At 48.0% G+C, this 12,452-nt stretch overlaps 1 protein-coding gene across 1 annotated transcript; it reads left to right on the top strand.

Moving 5' to 3' along the window:
• The first annotated feature begins 226 nt into the window (after positions 1-226).
• LOC124648418 (ethylene-responsive transcription factor ERF038-like) lies at positions 227-958 on the top strand. The gene has a single exon (XM_047188190.1). It carries the CDS (start codon positions 227-229, stop codon positions 956-958), a length of 732 nt encoding a protein of 243 aa, XP_047044146.1.
• Positions 959-12,452: the final 11,494 nt, after the last annotated feature.

Here is a 12,452-nt window from a genome sequence, read left to right as displayed (position 1 = left end):
GCTCTGGCTAGCTAGTAGCTCAGCTGTCACCATGTCGCTGTGAAACTTTCTCTATCGTCCTTCCGCCACCAGCCAGCCGCTTCTATAACTACCCCTACGCCATACCCTTCTCTCTCATTCATCCGGTCATCTCTCCCGCCGCACCTCGCAACAACTTCACACACCTCCACTTCCACCTGCAGCTGAGAGCGAGCGAGCTACCTTGCCACCGCCATTACGCGCGATGATGCCTGATCAGCGGGAGGTCTCCAGCCCGGCCTCATCAAGGGGTACGTCGTCCTCGCCGCCGGCGTCGCCGGCCGCGCGGCGTGCGGGTGGCGTAGTAGGCGAGGCGATGCGGGCTCGCCACCCGTCGTACCGCGGCGTCCGGATGCGCGCGTGGGGGAAGTGGGTGTCTGAGATCCGGGAGCCGCGCAAGAAGTCGCGCATCTGGCTCGGCACCTTCCCGACGCCCGAGATGGCCGCGCGCGCGCACGACGCCGCCGCGCTCGTCGTAAAGGGCCCCACCGCGGTGCTCAACTTCCCGGAGCTCGCCGCGTTCCTCCCGCGCCCGGCCTCCGCAGCGCCACGCGACGTGCAGGCCGCTGCCATGCGCGCCGCCGCCATGGACGTCCCTCCGTCCCTGCTTCATCATCCGGCTATCATCGCCGCCGCCGCATTGTCCTCCTCGCCGGAGGCCACGCCTTCCGCGGCCAGGAGCGCCTTCTCCGTGGAGGACGACGACTTCGAGGGCATCTTCGAGCTGCCTCGCCTCGACGACGACGCTGCAGAGCTCGTGTTCGTCCACGACGTGACGCTGGCGGAGGTGTCGTCGTGGTGCGACCCTGTCTGGATGGACGACCAAGGCTACCCGCCGGCGGCGATGACGCAGGACGACCTGTTCGGCGGCATCGGCCTCGACGCCGCGGACCAACACGGCTGGGGCACGTCAGTTAGCACCCTCTTGTGGAACCTGTAATTGCTAATTATTCTGGGTAATCTAAGGCTCCTTTTCATCTCTGCTCTTCTCTGTCTTCTTTTTCTTCCATGTATATAGTACCTCTCTATTCTCTTCCATTTTCTCTTCGGATCCTTTACTAGTGTCTCGTAGGCTATAGTATTGCCATGAAGCTTTACTGGCTCTCATTTTTACTCGTTCAGTTTGGGGCCCTTGCATTTTAAATCTGTTTCTCATTTCTTCGGTTTGGGGCTCTTCTATTTTAAATCTGTTTCTCATTGGTTCGGTTTGGGGCTCATCTTCTATTTTAAATTTGTCTCTCATTTGTTCCGTTTCGAGTAATTTAACAGAGCATTCGAATATGGCCCTCATGAGAAATAATTAAAATGCATAAAAAGGTGTATGCATGCAAATTGTATACTATGTACATACTCAAGTTCATAAAGCCTCAAGCGGTACTTCTCCTAGGTAACTAGACTCCTGGAAGTACACGAATGACGGCTTTCACTTCCCAGTGCAAAGCAGCACTATTTGTGGTACTGCGATGCCTTTTGTACGTACCATATGCATGCAGAAAAAAAACAGTATACCGCCAAGTGTTCCTTTTGAACATTTGTTGCTATTATTGAACTGATTGTGCGACTACACTGCCGCTGTGTAGGAAGTAGACTCTTATGCTGTACCCCTACATCAAATCAGATACCCCACATCAACCGGTATGAGCTCTTTCTAGAAAAAAAAATATTATTACTTTTTAAGTTTCTTTTAAATATGAATATGTATACATGGCTTGTATATTCGTGCGAAGTGTGAGTAGAAACTGGTTCTGTTTTGGGCTATATAAAAAATCTAAGTAAATTTAGGAATAAAATATGTGTTTTCTGTCAGAAAATTGCCTTTGTTATTTACCAAAATACAATGTATTTTCAATCAAAATTAAATTTCTAACATACAATAACGGTCTACATATCTAGCTATATATTTTTCTTTGTAGTTTTTGGAGAACCAGAAGTTTGAGTTCCAAAATTTTGCAAAAAAAAAAGGCTCACCGGTGCCCAGTTGCACGAATCAATTTTCGCTAAGCAAAACATATATAGTATACATGATGGCTGAAAGAAACATTGTTGTCCGTTTTTCAACCATTCAGTATTTCAATTACATACATGGAAATATGTCCGCGCAAGCATGCATGCATGATGATGTGTCATACTTTATTTGTTAGTTTTTTTGTTTGTTGTCATTCTTGCAGTCATCTTTCTGTCCCGTGCGCGTATATATTGTCATATTGAACACCACTTTTGTGGTTGAGAGCATTTACACTGATACACCAAGTGAGGTTGCATTCCATTGCGAGTGCATGACAGCATGTGTTGAGAACTTGAGATGCGTAGCAGCTCTCATAGCTGAGAGCAGTCCAAGTCCAAATAGGACCAAGAGAATACAAGCTTTGTATGTACTATAGCAATCTCCAGCTCTTCCGTCCCTGTCTACATGTGCCGGCCTGTTGAGAAGTTCAATTGATCGGATCACAAGAGAATACAGAACATGCCTTTACCGTACGGCTAAAATAGCTCCTCGTACATAATAAACCTTACCGTTACTGTGCAAACCGTGTCGAGAAATCGTTTGCTACAGAAATGATCATCACAAATGGTTTGTTGTACGTTTTCGCCAGCGCATAATTACAAGATCACAAACAAGAAATGTTGATCTAGATGTCTATGTTGTATTCAGATGGCACACGTTTGTTTCAATAAGCACTATGATTTCAGCAAACATAGCCGACCTTTTATATCCAGTAGCCCATTAACTCAACATTGCATGCAAATACATTAAAAATATTTATACGGAGTATTAGATTTTACATTTCATACACCGTGTCTACTAGAAGGTAAACATGAAAAAGCTAAAAACGTGAACCTTAGAGAACATGAGCCAACTTGACCGGAGGTGTCGTCCGCACGTCCAGCCAAGGTGGAGCGTGAGGATGGGTCGACTCGATGTCCAATGCCGCCTAGTAGGTCATCGACACTTCGACAAGGAACGATTCCGGCCAGAAGCTAGCTCATCCGCCTCGCCGACCAAGTGATTCTTCGGAGGACTAGTCGTGGTCGTATAAAGGGAGCGTCCATGGAATGTACTAAGACCTGATAAGATCGATGATCCTTATTTATACGAAAAGGCGGTAGGGTTTGGTTTTGTTGGGTCACTATGAGCCCACATGGCACACATGATTCAAGTAGGCATAACGTTTGCATAGTCGATTGATCGCAAACGGTTTTGCTTCTTTTAGCCATGTGAGCACTGGTAGAAAAAGGGCCTTTAATCCCGGTTCGCAACTGCCATTAATCCCGGTTGCGCAACCGGGATTAAATATGCGGGACTAAAGCCCCCCCTTTAGTCGCGGTTGCTTACGAACCGCGACTAAAGGTCCGTCCACGTGGGCGCCAGCCGTCCGTCGGGGCGGAGGACCTTTAGTCGCGGTTGGCCAGACCAACCGGGACTAAAGGTCTCCGCAGGTTTAGGGTTTTAACCCCCCTAAATTTGGTTTCTTTTTAATTTGTTGTGTTTCATTTCTTTTATATTTTATTTTGTGTTTCATTTTAATTACAAAGAAGTTTCAGTACACATATTCTACGCTACTATATATACACGTTACACGTTGATGCATATGAATGTACAATTTCAAACAAGAAGAATTCATGAGGAATATATAATATTCAATCTCGGGTGACCATATACAACTTCAAACAAGTTTTCATATACAATTTTCTGCAGCAGAAGTTCTTAGTCCTCATAATAGTGCTCTCCTGTAGGATCGACGACTTCCCCTCATCAAAAATCCTGCTAATTCCTCTTGAATTGGTCGGAAGCGAGCTTCTGGAGTAAGCTTCCTCCGCAAGTCATTCATCCGCAAGTCGATATCCTGAGCCCTCCGCTCAGAGGTGTGTCCCCGGATGAACTCACAAACATAGTATCCACATAGATTGGTCCCCGGTGGCTGAGTATCCACATTAGCTAACACTCTAAATGTTAACTCATCTTTGAATTCACTAGTTACTTTCTTTTTGAACCGTTTCCAAACCCTACAGGGCAAAGAAATTAAATGAAGAAAGGGAGTTATTAGTTACTTGATATCAGAAAATGAACGAAAGAGGCCGATATAGTGCGCAAATGATTGAAAATAATTACTTTTGCAGCATTAATCTTATGCCGATCCAATGCTTTGTATCCATATTCAGAGAGTCCATGACGAGAACTCTGGAGTTGTCAAACTGAATTATTAGCAGAATCCAGTGGAACCTGCGGACACGTTACAGGCACAGTCATGCATAACAACTCATCGATTAGACATAACATGGAGTAAACAAAAGAGAATGTGCACAAGACAGAAACACTCACCCAAAATGGTAAGGAAATAGAATTTCACTTTTGAGTTCCTGCTTTGTAAGAAAGTCGTACAGGTCTCTCTCCACGTCGTTGGGGAATTTTTCTAACACATATCCATTAATGATATGTGGGTCAATGAACCCAACATCAAGGATGTTCCTCTTTTTGCATTCCCCAAGCTTCATTCTGGATAATAGCGTACAAAAGAATATAGTTAGGACAATATAGTGCAGGCAATGAACGAGATGTGATGTAGAGATTTAATTATAGAAATAAATCACTTACAGAATGTAGCAACTCAGGATAGATTTGTCGAGCTCGCGCAGATTGAACAACTGGAACAATTCACTCATATGAATTTGTACACAGTACTCTTCGTTGGGATTATGTTTTATGAAATTGTTGTACCAGTGTAGCAGATTTCTCATATGTGTTGGTCGTCTCGCTTCCTGCGCAGGCTCGACGAGAGGCCCATTCCGCACATATGTAAATGCTACCTCACTTACTGGCGCATCCTCAAGGCCTAGCAATGCACGAAGAGTCATACTGAACTCGGCCGCTCTTTCTTTGGCCGCTGTTACAGTCATTCCCTGTGCTCTAGCAGCTGCTAGTATAGCGGGGTCCAATAGTTCCATGTCCTTATCCATATCGGCTCTGAAGGACAACGTCGTAATGGAAGGACCGACTTCCACTATGAGCGGGGGAATCCATAGTTTTTTCTGTTCCCCGAGCTGGGCAACTTGTTTCCCGCATTTTTAGTTGCTTCTTTCTTATCCTCCAAGGCTTTCTTCTCCTTCTCTGCCAAGGCTTTATTCTCCTTCTCCTTCGAGGCTTTCTTCTCCAATATTTCTATTTGCCTACGAAATTCACGTCCATAGTCGTCTCGCAGATTCTGCTGGACTTGGGACGGTGTCGTCAAAAAATCCTTAGCCCACTTCTTTTGCTTCTCAGTAAATACCTTCTTGGGCTCACTTATTGGCTCTTTTTTCGCCTTGATATTCGCCTTCCATTTCTCATGGTGAGCAGTCGCGACCATGTTGGTTTCCTCTTCAGTAAGTTCCCAAGGTCTCGGGAGGAGAGGCTTCAGTGATGGCATTGGTACCTTTGTGGTCTTAGGTACATAAGGCTCCGTGACGTGGGCACTACCCTTCGGGTAACCGATGTTGCTCTACCCTATACGGTCTAGCTGGAGGCCCATGAAGGTACTCGATGGCAAGGTGGGCCACTAGGACGGTGCAACGGAAGATTCCTTGAAGTACAAGATGCGGAAGGAGCCGAACAAGGAAAGTTTAGAGATACATCTATTGTAAAGTCTAGTCGTAGTCGGTTAGACCTCTTGAGACCTGGCCTCCTATATAAAGGCCAGGAGAGGGGCTGCCGAGGGGGACAATCAATCTTAGCAATCTCAGCCACCAAAATCTTAGAGCTAGATCACCATAGAACTTAGCCATCTCGACGAGATCTCAGCCGAACTATTCGGCACCCCATTGTAACCCAGTATCTTCATAATCAAGAACAGACAGGCAGGACGTAAGGGTTTTACCTCATCGAGGGCCCCGAACCTGGGTAAATCGCTCTCCCCGCTTATCTGTGAACCGATGTCTCGTGTCAGCTTGCAGGATTCCGTCAACCCTAAGCCCCAATCGGAGGGCATTGCCGAGGAGTACCCTCGACAATTGGCGCCGTCTATGGGAAACCTGTTGGCACAAGGCAGGTCATCGGCAATACCAGTCACATCTGCGGCGTTCGTACTCGAGTCACCAACGCCACCAGATCCAAAAGACCCGATCCGCTGCGGATCCTTTGAGTTCGTACCACATCTCGAGCCGCCGCACTCGATCCCTGCAGAATCGCACGACGGCATGACCACAACTTTCGGAGGCGTTCACTTCATCATCGACTCCGGAGGCTTTCTTCGCCTCCCTAGGGCAAGTACATCTGGCTCGAGGACCTCAATCTCGACAGGTGACGCCCCGGTAGCAACCTTGGAAATCCCGCCCAGAAACGCGCAAGGAGGCAGCCAAGGAAGTTTCGACCTCGCAACGGGACGAAGGAAAAGACGAAGGGATTCGCACCGTGGAGAGGAAGAACGTACAGCGACTCACCCTCGCCAGTCCGAACGAGGGCAGCAGGACATGCAACCGATCCATGGCCACACCCGTTCGCCGTATTTATCGGCTACAGAGCAACTCGAGGCACCATGCTACCTCCACTCTTACATTGATCCGAAGGATGGTTGAGAGAAATCCAGTCACTCGCTAAGGAACCGCCGACACTTCCCGGAGATCCGACGCTTCGTGATGATCTAAGAGCCGAAGCCATATCAAGAGTTCACGTAATGGAGATGAGGACAAGGTCTTACAGCCTACCCGCGTAACCGTATGTACCGAGCCGTACGAACCAATGGAAAGAGACAAGTATGTACCAGCCGAAGCGTTCCCAGAGCCATGCGGGCAGGTCAACATGATCCATAAAACCAGCTTTTCAAAAAGGGAAATCAAGAAATTCTCGCGAGAAGTGAAGTATGCGGAAGTTGCTATGGTTGACACACCCGAATTCATCGACTGGTCGGAGCAAAGCATCTCCTTCGACAGGACAGACCACCCGAAAGCCGTACCTAGACCAGGTCATGCAGCCCTTGTCCTTGAGGCGCAGGTTGGAGGGTACAATATGAGCAAAGTATTCATGGATGGAGGAAGTGGCTTGAACCTACTGTTCGCCAACACAATGAGAGCAATGGGTTTAACAGTCGATATGCTAAGAGAATCCGATACAGGGTTCCATGGAATTATACCGACTCGACCCGCTTATTCTCTTGGTAAAACATCATTGGATGTAGTCTTTGGTACGCCCAACAATTTCAGGAAAGAGAAGATTGAGTTCGAAGTAGTCGACTGGGAGTCTCAATATCACGCCATCCTTGGCAGGCCCGCGTTTGCTAAATTCATGGCCGTACCTCATTATGCGTACCTAAAACTGAAGATGCCAGGCAACAACGGGACCCCAATAACCGTTCATGGGAGCTTTGCTCGATCAGACACCTGCGATAGGGAGTTCCAGAAGATCGCCTCGAAGTTCGGTGCCAAGGAAGAACTCAACACAATCGACGCTACCACAGATCACACGCAACCACCAGCCGACAATCGGAACGTAAGATCCGATGATTTTGACGCTACAAAGGAAGCCAAGAAGCTGCAGGTGCATCCCACTGACCCAACGAAAACGGTCAATACGTCGGCTGACCTTACGGTCGCATAGGAAGGCGCGCTCATCGAGTTCCTCCGTGAGCGCTGGGAGATATTTGCATGGGAACCATCCAACATGCCAGGTATCCCCAGGGAACTCGCTGAGCACGCCCTCAATGTTGACCCGACAGCCAAACCAGTGCAACAATCAATGCGCCGATTTTCCGAACCAAAGAGGAGAGCAATCGGTGAAGAAATCAATCGACTCCGTAAAGCAGGATTCATTCGAGAGCTCAAGGAAGCTGAGTGGGTGGCCAACCCTGTCATGGTGCCCAAAAAGGATACCACCGCCCTGCGTATGTGCATCGATTACACCGGCCTCAACAAACACTGTCCGAAAGACCACTTCCCGTTGCCTCGTATTGATCAGATAGTCGACTCCACAGCCGGATGCGATCGCCTCTCCTTCCTTGACGCGTACTCCAGATATAATCAGATCAAGCTGAAGAAAGAAGACCAGGAGCTAACCGCGTTCATCACCCCACACGGCGTTTTCTGTTACAACGTCATGACCTTCGCGTTGAAAAATGCAGGAGCAACTTATCAACGTTGCATGCAGGCTTGCCTTGGAGAGCAGATCGGGAGGAACATCGAAGTCTACATCGACGATATCGTGGTGAAGACGAAGCACGCTGCCACTCTCGTCGATGATTTGCGGGAAACTTTCGATAACTTAGACAAGTATAAAATCAAGTTGAATCCCAAAAAATGTTTCTTTGGAGTGCCAGGGGGACAAGTACTCGGGTACTTCATCTCAGCCAGGGGAATTGAAGCCAACCCTTTGAAGATCAAAGCTATTCTCGATATGGAGCCGCCAAAGAATGCGCACCAAGTGCGAGCAATTGGCGGGACGATTAGCAGCGCTCGACGGGTTCATCGCCAAGCTAGGGGAAAAAGCTTTGCCCTTCTACAGTTTGATGAAAAAATCAGAAAAGTTCGAGTGGACAAAGGAGGCGCTGGAATCCTTCGACAATCTGAAGAAAATCTTGTCGACATCTCCAGTCCTTGTAACCCCCCGTGAGAAGGAAACACTGCTCATGTATATAGCTGCAACAGCCCAAGTCTTTAGCAGCGTCTTGGTCGTCGAACGAGAAGAAGCAGGGAGAGTTCATGGCGTGCAGAGGCCCGTTTACTATCTCAGTGAAGTGCTCACACCCGCAAGACAAAGGTACCCCCATCATCAGAAGCTGGCATACGCAGTGTGGAGGTCAGCTCGCAAGTTACGGCACTACTTCACAGAGCACCCGATTATCGTCGTGAGCGAAGCGCCGCTGAAAAGCATAATGACTAATCCAGAGGCCACAGGTCGAGTGTCCCAATGGGCTATCGAGATAGCACCACACGACATAACTTACATCAATTGAATAGCGATAAAATCCCAAATCCTCCCAGATTTCGTGGCAGATTGGATCCAATCACAGACGCCAGCAGCACCCGACATGTCGGGGTCATGGGTAATGTACTTCGACGGGTCAAAGCGGAGTACAGGTGCAGGAGCAGGAGTGGTGTTGATATCACCGCAGGGAGATAAGATGAAGTATATACTACGTATGTACTTCTCCGTGCTGACGAACAATGAAGCAGAATACGAAGCGCTGCTGCACGGAATGAAGATGGCAAAGGCGTGTGGGGCAACTCGCCTTGAAATATACGGATACTCAAACTTGGTGGTGCAGCAGTCAATGAACCTGTGCGATGCGGTCAGCGACAACATGATCGCCTATCGGCAACTATATCAAAATATGGAAGCTAAATTTGAAGGATGTGAGCTCAAACATATCGGCAGAGCCAGCAACGAGGAAACCGACACTTTGGCAAACATCGGGTCCATGTGCTCCCCCGTTCCAGACGGAGTGTTTTACGAGGTGATCACTCAGCGATCAATAAAAGAGAAGACGGCGGCACCTCCAAAATCATCGGCTAACGAATCAGAGACGAGCTCGCAGCGAGCTGCCGAAGAATCTCCAACTCCTCCTACTGAACAAGTCCTCCTCCTCGAGCCACTATGGACCAAGCCGTTCCTAGCGTATCTAACGAAGCAGGAGTTACCAGAAGATCCAGTAGAGAAGCAAGACGAATCGTTAGACGATCGAAAGCCTTCACCATAGTAAACGGTGAACTTTACAAGCGCAGCATTTCTGGTATTTTATAAAGATGCATTGCCATTGACGATGGAAGAGCACTGTTGCGCGAGATACATGAAGGAACTTGCGGACATCACGCAGGAAGCAGGGCCCTCGTGGCGAAGGCCTTCAGGGCGGGATTTTACTGGCCAACAGCGGCATCGGATGCTCGAGACCTGGTCATGAAGTGCGACCCCTGCCAACGGTTTTCACCAAAACCGCACGCCCATGCGACAGATCTGATGACAATACCGCTGGCATGGCCCTTTGCTCAATGGGGACTCGACCAAGTTGGACCACTGCCAAGGTCATCACCTGGAGGACACACGTACTTACTGGTCGCAGTCGACAAATTCACCAAGTGGATCGAGGCACTACCTGTACGAAACCAAAAAGCTAAAACAGCAGTTCAATTCTTTAAAGGAATAACCTGTCGATTTGGTATGCCCCACAGTATCGTCACAGACAACGGAACCAACTTTGACTCCAAAGAGTTTCGAAAATTTTGCGATGACGGAGGAATCAAACTAAAGTTTGCATCAGTGGCCCATCCACAGACCAATGGCCAGGTGGAAAGGATCAACGGTCTCATAGGGGATGGCCTCAAGAAACGCCTTACGTGTGCAGACTGGAGCCCGGGTCGAAGAGTTACCATCCGTACTCTGGAGTTTGCGTACTACACCTAACAGGTCGACTCAGTACACCCCATTCTTCTTGGTGCATGGAGCCGAGGCAGTCCTACCAGCCGACGTTCGGTTTGAAGCACCTCGAGTGACAACATACACGGAATCCTCTTCCAATATCGCGCTACAGGACGTTGTGGACCTCCTCGATGAGGCACGAGACATTGCCTTGGCAAGAACGACGGTATACCAGCAGGCGTTGAGAAATTATCACGGCCGACGAATACGCAGTCGAAGCTTTCATGTCGGGGATATGGTACTTCGGCTGAAGCAAGAGAGACCCTTGAAACTTGAATCCCCATGGGAAGGACCATATATCGTCACTGAAGTGATACCAGGAGGAGCCTATCGGCTCAAAAACCCAGCTTCAGGAAAAGACGTTGAGAATTCATGGAACATCGCACATTTGCGACGGTTCTATACATAGGATACGATTGTTTTTAATTACTCGACATCCCTTAAGGTTGCTTTTGCACTATGAATAAAAGTTCTAATCAGGTTTTCTACCTTTTTTCTTGCTCCAGGCCTTATCACCCGAACATACCGTATGGGGCCCTACCATTGGCTCTTACTCCCATCGGCAGCTCTGGCCTAAAAAATACGCTTACACAGTGTCATTAATTAAATACTCTCAACGGGAGCTAAGGTTAATGATGCACAAAAACAACCAATCCAAGCCTCGAGAAAATACACGAGTGCTGCAGTCGATGGTTACATTATCACAAAATAAGGCTCAAACCGGTGCACCGCGTGACGAAGCCAAGCGTCTAATTCCCTCGACTAAGTCGATGGGTCTCGCTCTTACAAAACTTACGTATCGGCTTCGCAATAACATTGCATAATTCAACGAAGTCGTCGAGAGAGCAGGTTGAACTGATCACTCAGCCGCCCTCGACAATAAAATATCAATCAAACTAACATAGCATGCAACGTACGCAGTAAATTTGTACAAAACAATCTTATGCAGGTATAAGGTTATTACATTCATGATCGGGCTCCCTGGTCCCAGTGGGCCTTCAGATCCTTCTCAAGGCATGACTCCATCCGAGAAACAATGGTATAAGCAGGACCCCTAGCAACATCATAATATTGGCCTAAATTCCTCTCAGTGTTTGCTACGGCTCTCAAGTCTAAAGACGGATGGCACGCCAATACCGAAGCAAAGGCAAGCTCAGCACCAGCCAGGAGTTCTTTCCGCACCAACTGGTGAATCCTTTCGGGAGACTTGAATCGGGTGAACAGGGCAGATAAAGTTTTGGGTGCTTGGTCCAGAGGAAACAAAGTCTTCCAAACCATCGTGAGATGAGCGTGGAACTTATCAAAGTAGTAATGCGCCTTCTCCACCCGATACTCAAACTTCGCCATGATAACAGCCTTCGGACGATGCAGCCATAAATCGTGCTTCGGGTGAGCAACGTCAGTCATCGCCTCGACCTTTTCATGGATCTTCTTGTCCTCTTCAGATTTATCTGAAGATACGACTGAAAAGGAACGGATACCAGTTAGAAATATCCAAGCTACGTTAGGAATCAGAAGATGGGTTAATAACTTACAGCCCAGACTTTCGGTAGCAACATGAAGACCATCGAGAGCGTATTGCTCGATAGCAGTCGCTATTTCCCCCTTTTTCTTCACCAAGGCTGCCATCGCGCGAAGAGAAGTGATGTCTTTATTTAAACAAGACACTTGGTCACGTAAGCGGCGAACAAGGTCTGACTCGTCATTACTCGAAAGATTTGGAAAAATCTCGACACGGGAAGAAGATGAAGGGATCTGCAGTACATTCCTCAGTTCAGAACAACATTAACATAAAACTCCCATCGGGAGCACTTGGCATATATGTTACATTCAAAAGGATGTTCGAATTGGCAACTGAGCCGAAATAAAACAGGACTAAGTCAAATTACGGTTGATCTTATTTACAATAAGTCAAGCAAGAGTTCAAGGGTTCGCCGATGATGAGCCAGGGGCAGATTCAGGAATAGGCTTGGCTTGTGCTTCATCTACCAGCTTCAGGAGTTGATTGGCACAAGTTACTGCCGATCTTTTGAAAGGCTCAAGGTTGACTAAATAG

This window comes from Lolium rigidum, chromosome 4 (assembly GCF_022539505.1).
Source record: "Lolium rigidum isolate FL_2022 chromosome 4, APGP_CSIRO_Lrig_0.1, whole genome shotgun sequence".
Classification (NCBI taxonomy): domain Eukaryota; kingdom Viridiplantae; phylum Streptophyta; class Magnoliopsida; order Poales; family Poaceae; genus Lolium; species Lolium rigidum.
The sequence above is the reverse complement of the archived record's forward strand: the minus strand, read 5'-3'. Positions and strand labels throughout refer to the sequence as shown.